The sequence below is a fragment of the Salvelinus sp. IW2-2015 genome, linkage group LG4q.2, assembly GCF_002910315.2.
Source record: "Salvelinus sp. IW2-2015 linkage group LG4q.2, ASM291031v2, whole genome shotgun sequence".
NCBI lineage: Eukaryota > Metazoa > Chordata > Actinopteri > Salmoniformes > Salmonidae > Salvelinus > Salvelinus sp. IW2-2015.
The window spans coordinates 8,347,876-8,362,999 of NC_036843.1; the positions used below are offsets into that span (position 1 = coordinate 8,347,876).

The following is a 15,124-nucleotide window of genomic DNA, read 5'->3' on the forward strand; positions in this document are numbered from 1 at the left end:
TGGCATCCGCCAAACCCAGTGCTTACGTTGCTGCCGAGAGTCAGCTTGGAACTCGGCAGTGAGTGTTGCAATCAAGGACAGATGATCTTTATACACTTCAGCACTCAGTCCCGTTCTGTGAGCTTGTGTGGCCTATCACGCACTAAGCTGTTGTTGCTCCTAGACGTTTCCACTTCACAATAACAGCACTTACAGTTGACCAGGGCAGCTCTAGCAGGACAGAAATTTGACAAACTGACTTGTTAGAAAGTTGGCATCCTATGACAGTGCCACGTTGAAAGTCACTGAGCTCTTCAGTAAGGCCATTCTACTGACAATGTTTGTCTATGGAGATTGCATGGCTGTGTGCTCGATTTTATACAGTGGCTGACATTGCCRAATCTACTAATTTGAAGAGGTGTCCCACATACTTTTTGGTATAGTGTATGTAACATTTGGTGTGTTTAAATAAGACAGATGGTTACTTAAGGCAACAATTTAAATGAGGTGGTTGGTCTGGGTGGATAGGTAGGCATTTAACGCGAATGTCTAGGAACCCGAAGGTTGCAAGTTCAAATTTCACAGACAACTTTATCAGTTTAGCTAATTAGCAACTTTAAGTACTTACCACTTTTTAGCTACGTTGAAACTACTTAGCATGTTAGCTAACCCTTCCTCTAACCTTAACCCTTGAACCTAACTCCAAAACATAACCCGAACCCCTAGCCTAGCTAACATTAGCCACCTAGCTAGAATTCGTCAAATACAAAATGTTAAGAATTTGCTAAACTTATGGTATGTCATGAGCATGGCCTTATTTMTATTAGCTAGCTAAAATAGCATCCCTCTGTTTGAGCAGGGTGTTCCAATAGGCTAAACTAGCTAGCCTAATTTGCTAGCTAAGTAACGTTAAGTGAAACTGAAAGTTTAAAAAATGAAGAAATCTCTCTTTTCATTTTGGAATAAATTAATTTGTTAAAAACTGTTCAACTACGGTCTTTCTCTTTGAGTCAACTACTCACCACATTTTATGAACTGCAGTACTAGCTAGCTGTAGCTTATTCTTTCAGTACTAGATTCATTCTCTGATCCTTTGATTGGGTGGACAACATGTCATTTCATGCTGCAATAGCACTGATAGGTTGGAGGACGTCCTCCGGAGGTTGTCATAATTACTGTGTAAGTCTATGGAAGGGGGTGAGAACCATGAGCATCCTAGGTTTTGTATTGAAGTCAATGTACCCAGAGGAAGACAGAAGTGAACTGGTAGGTAGCCTAGTGGTTAGTGTTGGGCCAGTAACCGAAAAGTTTCCGGATCGAATCCCCGAGCTGACATGGTAAAAATCTGTCATCCTGAGCAAGGCAGTCAACCCACTATTCCCCGGGTGCCGTGGATGTCGATTATTGCAGCCTTCTGCACCTCTCTGATTCAGAGGGGTTGGGTTAAATGCGCAAGATGCATTCAGTTGTACAACTGACTAGGTTTCCCTCTGGCACCCTACAGAATGCTGTTGAAGCTACTGTAGACCTTCTTTGCAAAATAGTGTTTTAATCAATTATTTGGTGACGTGATTATATTTAGTACAGTTTTATCTAAAAAGGTTAACTTAAATGTTTTACAAATTTTATTTTTATGGAATTCACTGAGGATGGTTCTCCGCTTAACTCTACACACACAGACACTCCAACGCCCACATTCATACTGACTATACACACACACAAAATCAGGGCTCCCGAGTGGTGCAGCGGTCTGAGGCACTGCATCTCAGTGCTAGAGGTGTCACTACAGACCCTGGTTTGATTCCAGGCTATATCACAACCGACCGTGATTGGGAGTCCTATAGGGCTGCGCACAATTGGCCCAGCGTTGTTATGGTTTGGCCAGGGTAGGCCATCATTGTAAATAAGAATTTGTTCTAAACTGACTTGCCTAGTTAAAAGGTTAAATAAAAATCATATACACTGCTACTACTCTGTTTATATATCCTGATGCCTAGTAACCTTATCCTACCACTCCAGTATCCCTGCACATTGTAAATGTGCTAATGTCACTGACCCTGGAACTGCTTACTTTGTGTTCTTATGTTTTTTTGTTCTACTTGAATTTTTATTTTATTGCTACTGATATTGATTCCTGCATTATTGGGAAAGAGCAAGCAAGGCATTTCACTGTACTTGTGCACGTGACAATAAAAACTTGAAACTTGTTCTGAAGTCCTGTGGAGTGTACATGCCCTACAACCTCAGCAGCTTATTTCCAGTGATGTGTAGCCAGTTTAAGATTTCATTTCAAACAAATGTGCTTTGACGGACGGACGCCTGGCCACCCAGCAGCTGTCTGCCTGCTCACCCAGCCAGAACTGCTCTTGGACACCAACTGCAGAGAGATCCCCATAGACCAGAGCCACAACTGACCTGCGGAGCACTGGTGTGACTCGTGTTCAAATGCCTGTTTCCAAAGGACTCCAGTATAATCTCATAACGAATACCTGTAGCTAATACATAGGGATACGAGTCATAGGCTAGGACCTAGTGTTCACCTATTCAGAAAAAAACAATGAGTCCCCTACTCCAGAAGCGCTTGAGGTAAACTTAAAAGGATTAGATGGGTAAAAACCATACAGAAGTAGCATCACTGTGTCCTCTGATAGACCAGATGGAATTTTCACCATATTGCTTACCTATCCAATCCATTCAAATGTACACGTTTCATTTCATGGAGGGCCTAGTGTCTGCAAATCCCCGCAGACACTAGGCCCTCCGTGGATTGAGTTGGACACATGGTCTCTGGATTGTTTCTGGACAGGGCTTGGGTGACATGACAATCCTGTTCGACTGGTAATCTGCACTTCCAGGTACGCCCACAACCGAGAACAATTATCCACAGAGCATAATACATGACCCTGAAATCTGTAAGTGATGAGAGCCAAGAAAAAGTGATGACTACAACAGCAGTGTATTTAGCCAAGTCACAGGAATCGTTTACCAGCTCATGTCTGAATCAAACCTTGATATGTGCTGCCACCTGCTGCTTTGATAGAGTACTACTTGGTAGAACAACCTTGTTTCAAACATTCAATTATGTAGCCTACTACACTATAACTTTGCACTACCTCCACTTCCCTTATGGGCAGCATGAGTCATTCATGATTGAAATTAAACACATACATATGAGCTGCACGTAAACTGTGCATGACAAGCAAAGTAGCAAACAAGGAAAGTAAAGCGTCCAAGTATTTATTCCACAAACATAGCAAAATACATATATACAAAAATACAGTTGGATCATGGTTAAGATTTTAAAAAATAAGCATAAACATGTATAACAATTTAGAGTTAAGAATATTTAATGTAAAATAACTACTAAAACATTCAAGCATAATGCTTAATTTTCTCCATGTTCTGTTGTTGATTRCGATAAGCAGCCGCAGCACAGTACTTGCTCATACTGGCCACTGTAACTGAAGGAGAAGAGGATACAGAGAAAACAATGAGTAACAAGCAAAGTAAAGTGGAATAAAACATTTTTAAAAGGCTACATCTCAATGTACGTGCTCTGCACTGCTTGCTTAATCAAATATGTTGCATACTATTCTGTCGTACCAAGCAAAAAGGCAGTAACTGCTCATTTGGTCAAAAATGAGTTATTTATTGTAGCAAAAATGACTACATGCTTAGCCATGATGCTTAGTCATGTGGACAAGTATCCTACCTCTATTGTATTGTGTTTTGGATARAATGGGGGTCATGTTAAAATTAACTGTATAAAGACACTCTGAAACCAAGGTAAATAAAAGCCATTTTCTCAGTTCCATGCTATGAGCAGTTACTGCATTTTTTCTTGTTTGGGCAGTATTGTAGAGACCCTCAGACAGTTAGATGCCTGTTATATAGGTTGTCCGTGCACATTTACCCAGGGTTTAGCAAGGTCCAGTCTGCCAGTCAACATGCTGTCTGACAACCACAGGAATGCCTGAAATGTTTGTGCCAGGAGTCCTTGTGGTTGGTTGAGCATGGTAGGTTCCATTATATGACCATGCTGTCTATTGTATGTCCTGACAAAGTGGTCAGAGTGAGCTGTTGATTTTATTACAGATTTATTTGGCGTAGGCTACAGCCATACAGTAACCTGTGAGTGTTGAGAATAAACTGTTTTATTTCAGTCGAGAACTCAATCTTCTATTCTGGACATGATTTAATGTAGGACTTCCTAAGGTCATTACACTATGGTAGTGGAATAGCAGTAGATGCTCTGCTTGCTGACTTTACCCAACTCAGAAGAGATGCTCACTCTGACCAGAGTAAAATCGGATGAAAGGAGAAGGGTGAGGAGTGTCACTTACTCGATGACAATGCAGACAGAGCAACAGGGGTTGGAGCAGTTGGAGCACTGCTGGATGCAGGAGGGGCAGGCTGGGCGGTCACACTGGGAGCACTGCCTCCTGGTCCTCTGGGCCTTYTGACACACACAGCTGCCCTTTGAAACCAACACAGCACCTGAGACAACCACACAGTCGGATGTCAGAGATTTCCAAGTTCCCAGTTGTCTTGAACGTGGCATAAAGCAAAGGTGTCAAACTCATTACACAGAGGACCAGGTGTCTGCTGGGTTCACACTCCTCCCTTGTACTTGATCGATCAATTAAGGTCACCGATTATTTAGAAAGTCTCCTCACCTGGTTGTTTAGCTCAATTGGACACAAATTGAAAGGAAATAAATAACTAGCCAGTGGCGGCCGCTGATTGGCTGAATAATCGGGGCTCGAGGTGGTTGGAGTTGTCAAAGCTGCATGACAGGAATATGAAAAGGTTTTCAAACTACTGCTAGTTTCTTTAAGATATAAAAGTGATCTGTGCATATGAACAGCATAAATACACCCATTTCACTTTTGCATGTCAAAAACAAAATGACCACTTCTGCACATGCTGTCACTGTTTTGAGCAGAGTATACTATGAAAACGAGCAGCCAGCTTACGTCACGAACACACCAGGGAGAAAGTAACATGCCTGCCGATGCGCCCGTGGCTCACAGCGGTCTAAGGCACGGCATCTCAGTGCTAGATGCCTTAGCACGGCATCTCAGTGCTAAGGCACAATTGGCCCAGTGTCATCCGGGTTAGGCCATCATAGTTAAGAACAAATTCTTATTTACAGACTTGCTAAGTTAAATAAAGGCTGAAAAAAACAGTGACAACATCTAACTGGGGATAGCTAGCTAACAATGTCACAAAGCATGATACACTGCTAGCCAGTTAAGTTTGATTATGAAATAACTTCATATTTCCGAGTTAGTTAGATATTAGTTTACAAAGACTTGAAATTGGCATGGGAGCTAACGGCTTATCAAAAGGTAGATAACTTATTAATTTGACCCCAAAAAAGTTAAAACTATTTCTCAAAATTACTGTAGCTGGCTAATTAATTTGATCATGCTTTGTGATAGACCTGGTTTTATGCCGTTTTAGTCCACACAACATGTCACCTACAGTAGAACCTGATAAAATATGGGGGTAACAAAATTAGCCATGATTGTTGTCCTACCAGACCTGAGATGGTTCTAGCTAGTGTATCCCTCTGTTCTTCGACTCTTGTTGGATGTAGTTGTCCGGTTTATCAGGTCCCAGGCTACCATAACTGCTATGATTATTTACTTACAAGTTAATTAAAATTCACTTTAGCGCCATCTGTAACTGATAGAGCAGATCTAGTCTCACGTAAGTAAGCCATCTGGTGCAAGAGACATACTGGGAGGGAGAACGGGAGCACATTTGAGCACCCCAGGACGGTCCATTTACTTTGTGCTGTTCGAATTTACAGTTGAAGTCAGAAGTTTACATACACTTAGGTTGGAGTCATTAAAACTCATTTTTCAACCACTCCAAATGTCTTGTTAACAAACTATAGTTTTGGCAAGTCAGTTAGGACATCTACTTTGTGCATGACAAGTCATTTTTCCAACAATTGTTTACAGACAGATTATTTCACTTATAATACACTATCACAATTCCAGTGGGTCAGAAGTTTACATACACTAAGTTGACTGTGCCTTTAAACAGCTTGGAAAATTCCAGAAAATGATGTCATGTCAATTAGCCTATCAGAAGCTTCTAAAGCCATCATTTGAGTCAATTGGCAGTGTACCTGTGGATGTATTTCAAGGTCTACCTTCACACTAGTACGCAAGTATAAACACCATCGGACCACGCAGTCGTCATAACGCTCATGAAGGAGACGCGGTCTGTCTCCTAGAGATGAACATACTTTGGTGCGAAAAGTGCGAATCAATCCCAGAACAGCAAAGGATCTTGTGAAGATGCTGGAGGAAACAGGTACGAAAGTATCTATATCCACACTAAAACGAGTCATATATCGACAACCTGAAAGGCCGCTCAGCAAGGAAGAAGCCACTGCTCCAAAACCACCATAAAAAAGACAGACTACGGTTTGCAACTGCAAATGCGGACAAAGATCGTACATTTTTTGAGAAATGTCCCCTGGCCTGATAGAAAATAGAATTGTTTGGCCATAATGACCATCGTTATGTTTGGAGGATAAAGGGRGAGGCTTGCAAGGCTTCCCAACTGTGAAGCACGGAGGTGGCAGCATCATGTTGTGGAGGTGCTTTGCTGCAGGAGGGACTGGTGCACTTCAAAATAGATGGCATCATGAGGCAGGAAAATGATGTGGATATATTGAGGCAACATCTCAAGACACCAGTAAGGAAGTTAAAGCTTGGTCGCAAATGGGTCTTCCAAATAGACAATGACCCCAAGTAAACTTCCAAAGTTGTGGCAAAATGGCTTAAGGACAACAAAGTCAAGGTATTGGAGTGGCCATCACAAAGCCCTGACCACAAACCTATTGACAATTTGTTGTCAGAACTGAAAAAGCGTGTGTGAGCAAGGAGGCCTACAAACCTGACTCAGTTACACCAGCTGTCAGGAGGAATGAGCCAAAATTCACCCAACTTATTGTGGGAAGCTTGTGGAAGGCTACCTGAAACATTTGACCCAAGTTCAACAATTTAAAGGCAATGCTACCAAATACTAATTGAGTGTATGTAAACTTCTGACCCAGTGGGAATGTGATGAAAGAAATAAAAGCTGAAATCACTACTATTATTCTGACATATCACATTCTTAAAATAAAGTGGTGATCCTAACTGACCTAAGACAGGGAATTTTTACTAGAATTAAAATGTCAGGAATTGTGAAACTGAGCTTAAATGTAGTTGGCTAAGGTGTATGTAAACCGACTTMAACTGTGTGTGTGCGCGCATATAAAAAAAATATTTAAAAAATCGAGTGAGGCACCGCCCCTAACGCACTAATGGGCGGGCCACTACTGAAACCAGCAGACAAGTTGCAATTCACCTGAGAAGATTATTACCTTGAACAGGTGTAAGTCTGCCATCCTGTCCAATCAGTGCCTGTCCCCTCAGTAGTGTCCGGCTCACGTCAGGTGTCACACCTGGCCCCGAAGGCTGTATCGTTGARCACTTCTCCGTATCTATATTCCAGATTTTCCCCATGACAGCTTTGGTACCATTGAAGAGCAGGGTCTTTGTCTTTTCTGTAAGAGAGAGGCAGAGATAAGCAAACAGCAGATTGAAGACAGTAACGGCATCCGCATGTTTCCCCAGCTTAAACATTTTGGAACAGTTTATGCATATATTCTTACGTTTTGGACTTCGGCAAGGGGTTTTTCAGGTGGTCGGGCACACGTTTTAATCTAGGCAAGCCGAAGTCTACGCACCCTTGTCAGCCATTGGTCAACAGTAGGGATTCTTCAATAAACTGCCTGTCATTCAACGAGAGACAACTCGTCCTCATGCAYWYTYTTYYMCWYWYWSYRCMMMAMAYMYYCKYSWSAKRYRMAMWYKYRCRMSWMWRAKMTYYTCTSYRMAAAMAYMWMAATTATTGACAGATTTATCTTAGATTAATTCTGACTATTTTGAGGAAGTGTACACTGGCTATGGCGTTTCAAAATGGATAAACTGAACTATTGCCACTTTCTCAGGGATATGCGAGCACACTCGTTCGGGTCGCCTAGCACTGCGCCAGCAGAACTGAAACATGCTGACGTCTTAATATGCCCAGAAGCAGTCTTCTGACTAGGTGACAGTTAAACACCATAATTAGGGTGTTAGGTGATGCGACAAACAATGGACGCTATGCGAGAATTCTACAAAAAACAGCAGTAGACAAATCCATTTTCACTAAGTGTCAACGGGGTCATCAAAATACATAAAATCAATGGAAAACATGAAAATGGTAGTTGTTACCCATGTCTACAAATTTACGCAATATGAGTCCAAATGGAAACCAAGTGCCATGCTAAGAACTTTCAACTGTGGGACAGAATTTGATTTGGGGAAAATAATAATACATTTGAAATCATTGCTAAGAATAATTTTAAAACTACAGATCATTGTTTTCAGGCTGGTTGTATTGGTGCTAGCTAGGTACCAAGCTAAAGCTAGCYATCTACCCCAGAAGTTGCGGTCAAACAAATAAATGGTTTAAATTAAAAGCTTATTTAACGTGTCAACTAGTGTTAATTGACATATATCTTTTTTGACATATAGACCCAAACGGCGTTCCATAGTATGTTGTGAAGCTAATAGCAGTGACACTATTACTGTGTAACTCCGGTAGGGAAACATCTGAAAAATAGCGCACTTAGTAGTGTGTACCGGTGCTCGACCAGTCACGAAAGCCAACATCACCCACGACAGATAACGGTTGATTGTCAAGGGCAACGAATACCATTMGTTCGATTCACACAGCAGACATTGTGGGCTAGGTTAGGAATGCTGCATTGCACGTGTAGCACAACATTTTACACGTTGTCATTACATCATATACCTATATAATGTAGGTACGCATGTCAGCTTCGACATTGTCTAGTTTAATGCCGATGTGCAAAACCAGACAGAGGGCCGATACCGATGTTCRCATTTTTAGCTAATATCGGCCGATTCCGATATGTTCACCGATACATTGTGCATCCCTAAAAATAACATTACAACCTAACCCAACTCGGGCGTAGACCTACCTTAGAAGTAAGCCATGTTAGACATATTTGGCACTCTAGTCCTAATCAGTTGGGCTACTGAATACAACATAACTGGTAAATAGGAACCCATCTTTTTGTGCATGCGTGGCACCTTACTGCTCAGTGTAGACTCCCAGTTCTGCATAAAACATCAATATATATTAACAATATGACAACCTAACTTTAAATTAATGTATTATATTTTTTTTTCATTCTTAAGAGTTATTAGCATATTACATATGTAATTTGCAGACAGTAGTATAAATGTTGCTTTCTAATTTCATAAATTGTTACAAACTCAGTTTAGCATATAGTATGAAGATGTGATCATTTACCACCCTACTTTAAATGGGTCTTAAATTACTCTAATGATGTATCCCGTACTGCCCGATTTGCATATTAATTTAATAAATTGTACTTTCATTTGAATCCTCTGTGTTCTACATCAGCCCTGAAAATGTCATATGACCACCCTATCTTTTAAGATATTGGACAAAACATGTTGAATCCTGACAGGTGATTACATTGACAAGGGATTCATATTGACCTGTCCGTGACCCTTTGGACCTTTTCCAATCTCTTAAAAATAAGATCAGCAACACAAAATATAACACCAGAATGAAAGAAATGTTGATTCCCAACTCCCTATAATAATAATAACTAGCCAGAAAGCATAGCTAGGCAAAATCAAACATCCCTAGTAGGAAGCTAGCATCATACACACAAAATATTCTTTCCCTAAAAATGTATACAAACATATTTACATCCCTGTTAGTTAGCATTTTATCATTTGTCAAGATAATCCATCCACCTGACAGGTGTGGCATATCAATAAACTGATTAAACAGTGCGATCATTACACAGGTGCACCTTGTGCAGGGGACAATAAAAGGCCACTAAAATGTGCAGTTTTGTCACACATCACAATACCACAGATGTCTCACGTTGAGGGCGCATACAATTGGCATCCTGACTGCAGGCCTGTCCAACAGAGCTGTTGCCAGAGAATTKAATGTTAAATTCTCTACCATAAGCCCCTCCAACACCGTTTTAGAGAATTTGGCAGTATGTCCAATCAGCCTTACAACCACAGACTGATTGGTTGGGCCTGGCTCCCAAGTGGGTGGGCCTATGCACTCTGGACCACCCATGGCTGCGCCCCTACACAGTTATGTGAAATCCATAGATTCCTTATATGAACTGTAACGAAGAAGAAAAAAATAATTGTTGCGTTTATAGTTTTGTTCGGTACAGTATATTTCTGTAACGTTTGTGGCTAACGTTAACGTTACCTGGAAATAGTCAAAGGCTAAAACAAACTACATGTAATGCCTGTCGTGGGTGGATATAGCCACCTAGCTAAATTATCAAGTAATAAAATGACATTCACATTTGGTGTAGTTAGTTACCTGTTGTAACCTACCTAGGTAATGTTAGCCAGCTAGTTTTTACCACTAGCTAAACAACAGCACACGGAGTAGGGCCAGCTAGTTAGCTAACAGCCAGCCAGTTATTTCAGACAGTAAACCTTACCGTAGATTTCTTGTCTGTACTTGTCCCCATATACGCCGTGATTATTCAACTCCTTTTGTCCAATGTGAATTTTATACTGCGATGAGAAAGATTCAGCGAAAGGATAAGATCTTTTAGGCATTTTTTKGGGAGAAGAACGTGCATCCAACCCTAACATGCTTGCGAAGCAACGCCCGGAAGATACTTAGCCTGCGAACTAACCAATCCGATCATTGATCTCTTATCACGTGACTGTTTTATTTTGATTACTCAAACCACGTGTTTTTATTATTTTATTTAAACTTTATTTAACTAGGCAAGTCATGTGCCAGCGTTTGAATATTTATGTTGCAGCACGATTMTTGTGGATAGTCAGATTCATATAAAAGTCTGTTTAAAACGTTTACATGCTTTGCAAGAAGAACGTTTTCTCTTATAGTCCTGTTTACAYGAACACATCTGAAATCAGGCTACTGATGGGTCTTTTGATAAATGCAGGAAATCGCAGAATAAACGTTCTACCGCAGTGACCATGTTATTTTTGCGCAACCTTTTTGTGAAAATGTATGTAAAAACTATTTCTAAGATGCATACTTTCCGTTTTTCACGAACTCACTTCACTGGTAATAAGAGGGAGGCTCGCTCGACTGGTGCTAGCACACGCGCAGATCAAATACACAGTTGTCCTTGATGTCTTTTGTTTTTGCATTTTTGTTTTCTGTTGTTGTTTTCCTTTATTCATGTATTTTTTTCTATTTTGTTATTTTTGTTGGTTGTTGGCACATCGAGTGTATGGTTGTTTTGGTTGGAGGGGTGGAGATGGGGAGGGTTTGGGGATGGGGAATTGAGGGGCATGTTTTTCGGGGGCTCTTGGTTGGTTGGGGGGCAGCTCTCGGGAGAACTGTGGGGGGGATCTTGGATGGTTGGTGGTCTGGCGGTTGGGAGCGTTGGGCCGGCGGCCGAGAGGTCGCTGGTTCAGGTCCCCGAATCGACTGGGTGCGGGATCTGTCGATGTCTGGGATATTTGGGTAGGGCGCTTGAGCATGATTGTTTCTGTGGGTCACTTTGGATGGGAGCGTCTGCTAGATGAACATAATGTAAATGTTGAGCGGCTTCACAGGTAGATTGTATGTTTAAAATAAAAAWATATAATAATAATAATACACTGCTGGAACACCGATTAAGCTGTTTACATGTCCTAATAATTCAAAACATTGCTCAGAAAACCAGGTGTTTTAATCGGCATATGCTTACTAAGATTTTGACCTTTCACCAGTTAAGATAAACAGAGTAAGGTGTTTGAATCAAATCAAATGTCTTTGTCACATACACATGGTTAGCAGATGTTAATGTGAGTGTAGCGAAATGCAGTAATATCTAACAAGTAATCTAACCTAACAATTTCACAACTACCTTATACACACAAGTGTAAAGGAATGAATAAGAATATGTACATAAAAATATATGAATGAGCGATGGCCGAAAAGCATAGGCAAGATGCAGTAGATGGTATAGAGTACAGTATATACATATGAGATGAGTAATGTAGGGTATGTAAACATTATATAAAGTGGCATTGTTTAAAGTGGCTAGTGATACATTTTTAAAGTGGCTATAGATGAGTCAGTATGTTAGCAGCAGCCACTAAATGTTAGTGGTGGCTGTTTAACAGTCTGATGGCCTTGACATAGAAGCTGTTTTTCAGTCTCTCGGTCCCCGCTTTGATGCACCTGTACTGACCTCGCCTTCTGGATGATAGCGAGGTGAACAGGCAGTGGCTCGGGTGGTTGTTGTCCTTGATGATCTTTTTGGCTTTCCTGTGACATCGGGTGGTGTAGGTGTCCTGGAGGGCAGGTAGTTTGCCCCYGGTGATGCGTTGTGCAGACCTCACTACCCTCTGGAGAGCCTTATGGTTGTGGGCGGAGCAGTTGCCGTACCAGGCGGTGATACAGCCCGACAGGATGCTGTCGATTGTGCATCTGTAAAAGGTTGTGAGTGTTTTTGGTGACAAGCCGAATTTCTTCAGCCTCCTGAGGTTGAAGAGGCGCTGCTGCACCGTCTTCACCACACTGTCTGTGTGGGTGGACGCCGAGGAACTTAAAACGTTCCACCTTCTCCACTACTGTCCCGTCGATGTGGATAGGGGGCTGCTCCCTCTGCTGTTTCCTGAAGTCCACGGCACGGTTTACATTAGTATTTCCATACTCTGCCTACTGCCATCATCAGTTTAATATCTAATTATTTGTGTGCATGTAAATGTAGACTACTCATTGTGTCATTTATATATATATATATTTGTATATATCAGTAGCTACATAATATACAAAATATCATTCATCAATGCACTACATTTGTATTGAAAACCGAGGTATGTAGCTATCATAGATGTTTTATTTTAAAGCTTCCTKTCACGACTCCGACCGAAGGTGACTCCCCTTCCCGTTCGGGTGGCGCTCGGCGGTCGTCGTCGCCGGCCTACTAGCTGCCACTGACTCTTTTCCACCCCCTCCTTATGTGTTTGTTGGTTACACCTGTGTTGAGGTGATTGTAATTAGTTGGGCTTTATTAGTCAGCCAGCCCGCCCGTTTCTTTGTGCGGGATTGATCATTTTGTACCTTGGTATCGGGAGTAGACGAACGTATTGTTTATTCGTTCGTAGAGTGTATTGGACTGTTTTTTCGTCCCCCGTGTATGGGGCATTTGTTTGTACACCCAGTGTTTTCGTGGGGTCGTTGTTTACCGTGTGTGCATTAAAAGCACTATATTGAACTCTGTTGTTCCTGCGCCTGACTTCACACTCCCGACACCCAGAGCGTTACACTTCCAGTGAGGTAGCTTCTCATCAACTCATGCTTTGTCAGGTGTTGTTAATGAAATTGTAGTAAAAACAAATCATATCCCATATTAGCCTACTATACAATTACTTGCATTTTTTAAATTTGTTTTAGTTTCACCTTTATTTAACCAGGTAGGCCAGTTAAGAACAAGTTCTCATTTACAACTGCGACCTGGCCAAGAGCAAAGCAATGCGACACAAACAACACAGAGTTACACATGGGATAAACMAATGTACAGTCAAAAACACAATAGAAAAGTCTATATACAGTGTGTGCAAATGTAGTAAGATTAGGGAGTTAAGGCAATAAATAGGCCATAGTGGCGAAATAATTACAATTTAGCAATTAAACACTGGTGTGATAGATGTGCAGAAGATGAATGTGCAAGTAGAGATACTGGGGTGCAAAGGAGCAAAAAAATAATAACAGTATGGGGATGAGGTAGTTGGGTGGGCTATTTACAGATGGGCTATGTACAGGTGCAATGATCAGTAAGCTGCTCTGACAGCTGATGCTTAAAGTTAGTGAGGGAGATATGAGTCTCCAGCTTCAGTGATTTTTGCAAGTAGTTCCAGTCTTTGGCAGCAAAGAACTGGAAGGAAAGGCAGCCAAAGGAGGAGTTGGAATTGGGGGTGACTAGTGAAATAGACCTGCTGGAGCGTGTGCTACGGGTGGGTGCTGCTATGGTGACCAGTGAGCTGAGATAAGGCGGGGCTTTACCTAGCAAAGACTTATAGATGACCTGGAGCCAGTGGGTTTGGCGATGAATATGAAGCGAGGGCCAGCCAACGAGAGCATGCAGGTCACAGTGGTGGGTAGTATATGGGGCTTTGGTGACAAAACGGATGGCACTGTGATAGACTGCGTCCAATTTGCTGAGTAGAGTGTTGGAGGCTATTTTGTAAATGACATCGCCGAAGTCAAGGATCGGTAGGATAGTCAGCTTTACGAGGGTATGTTTGGCAGCATGAGTGAAGGATGCTTTAAGCCGATTCTAAATTTCATTTTGGATTGGAGATGCTTAATGTGAGTCTGGAAGGAGAGTTTACAGTGTAACCAGACACCTAGGTATTTGTAGTTGTCCACATATTCTAAGTCCGAACCGTCCAGAGTAGTGATGCTAGACAGGCGGGCGGGTGCGCGCAGCGATCAGTTGAAGAGCATGCATTTAGTTTAACTTGCATTTAAGAGCAGTTGGAGGCCACGGAAGGAGTGTTGTATGGCATTGAAACTCGTCTGGAGGTTTGTTAACACAGTGTCCAAAGAAGAGCCAGAAGTATACAGAATGGTGTCGTCTGACGTCATTGATGTATACAGAGAAAAGAGTCKGCCMGAGAATTGAACCCTGTGGMACCCTCATAGAGACTGCCAGAGGTCCAGACAACAGGCCCTCCGATTTGACACACTGATCTCTATCTGAGAAGTAGTTGGTGAACCAGGTGAGGCAGTCATTTGAGAAACCAAGGCTGTTGAGTCTGCCGATAAGAATGCGGGGATTGACAGAGTCGAAAGCACAAAGTTCTGTCATGCTATCCAGGTCTGTGCCCAAACAGTTGGAGCTTCTACTTTTAAATCACCCTTTCAGAAATAAGTTCTCACTGTTGCCGCTTGTTATGACCACTCCTCAGCCCCAGCTGTGCCCTGGACCCATTGTGAATTAATTCCCCCCATTTATCTTCAGAGTTTGTACTGTTAGGAGACTAAACTGGGATATGCTGAAACCCTGGCTGTTTCTACG

The 15,124-nt window shown here is 41.9% G+C and overlaps 1 protein-coding gene across 1 annotated transcript; it reads right to left on the bottom strand.

The window, feature by feature from the left end:
* Positions 1 to 3,200: 3,200 nt before the first annotated feature.
* LOC111963231 (apoptosis regulatory protein Siva) lies at positions 3,201 to 10,762 on the bottom strand. Its single transcript, XM_023986536.1, has 4 exons — positions 10,571 to 10,762; positions 7,370 to 7,552; positions 4,323 to 4,476; positions 3,201 to 3,440 (listed from the first exon to the last, which is right to left on the bottom strand). Exons 1-4 carry the CDS (start codon positions 10,725 to 10,727, stop codon positions 3,365 to 3,367), a joined length of 570 nt encoding a protein of 189 aa, XP_023842304.1. The 5' UTR covers positions 10,728 to 10,762; the 3' UTR covers positions 3,201 to 3,364.
* Positions 10,763 to 15,124: the final 4,362 nt, after the last annotated feature.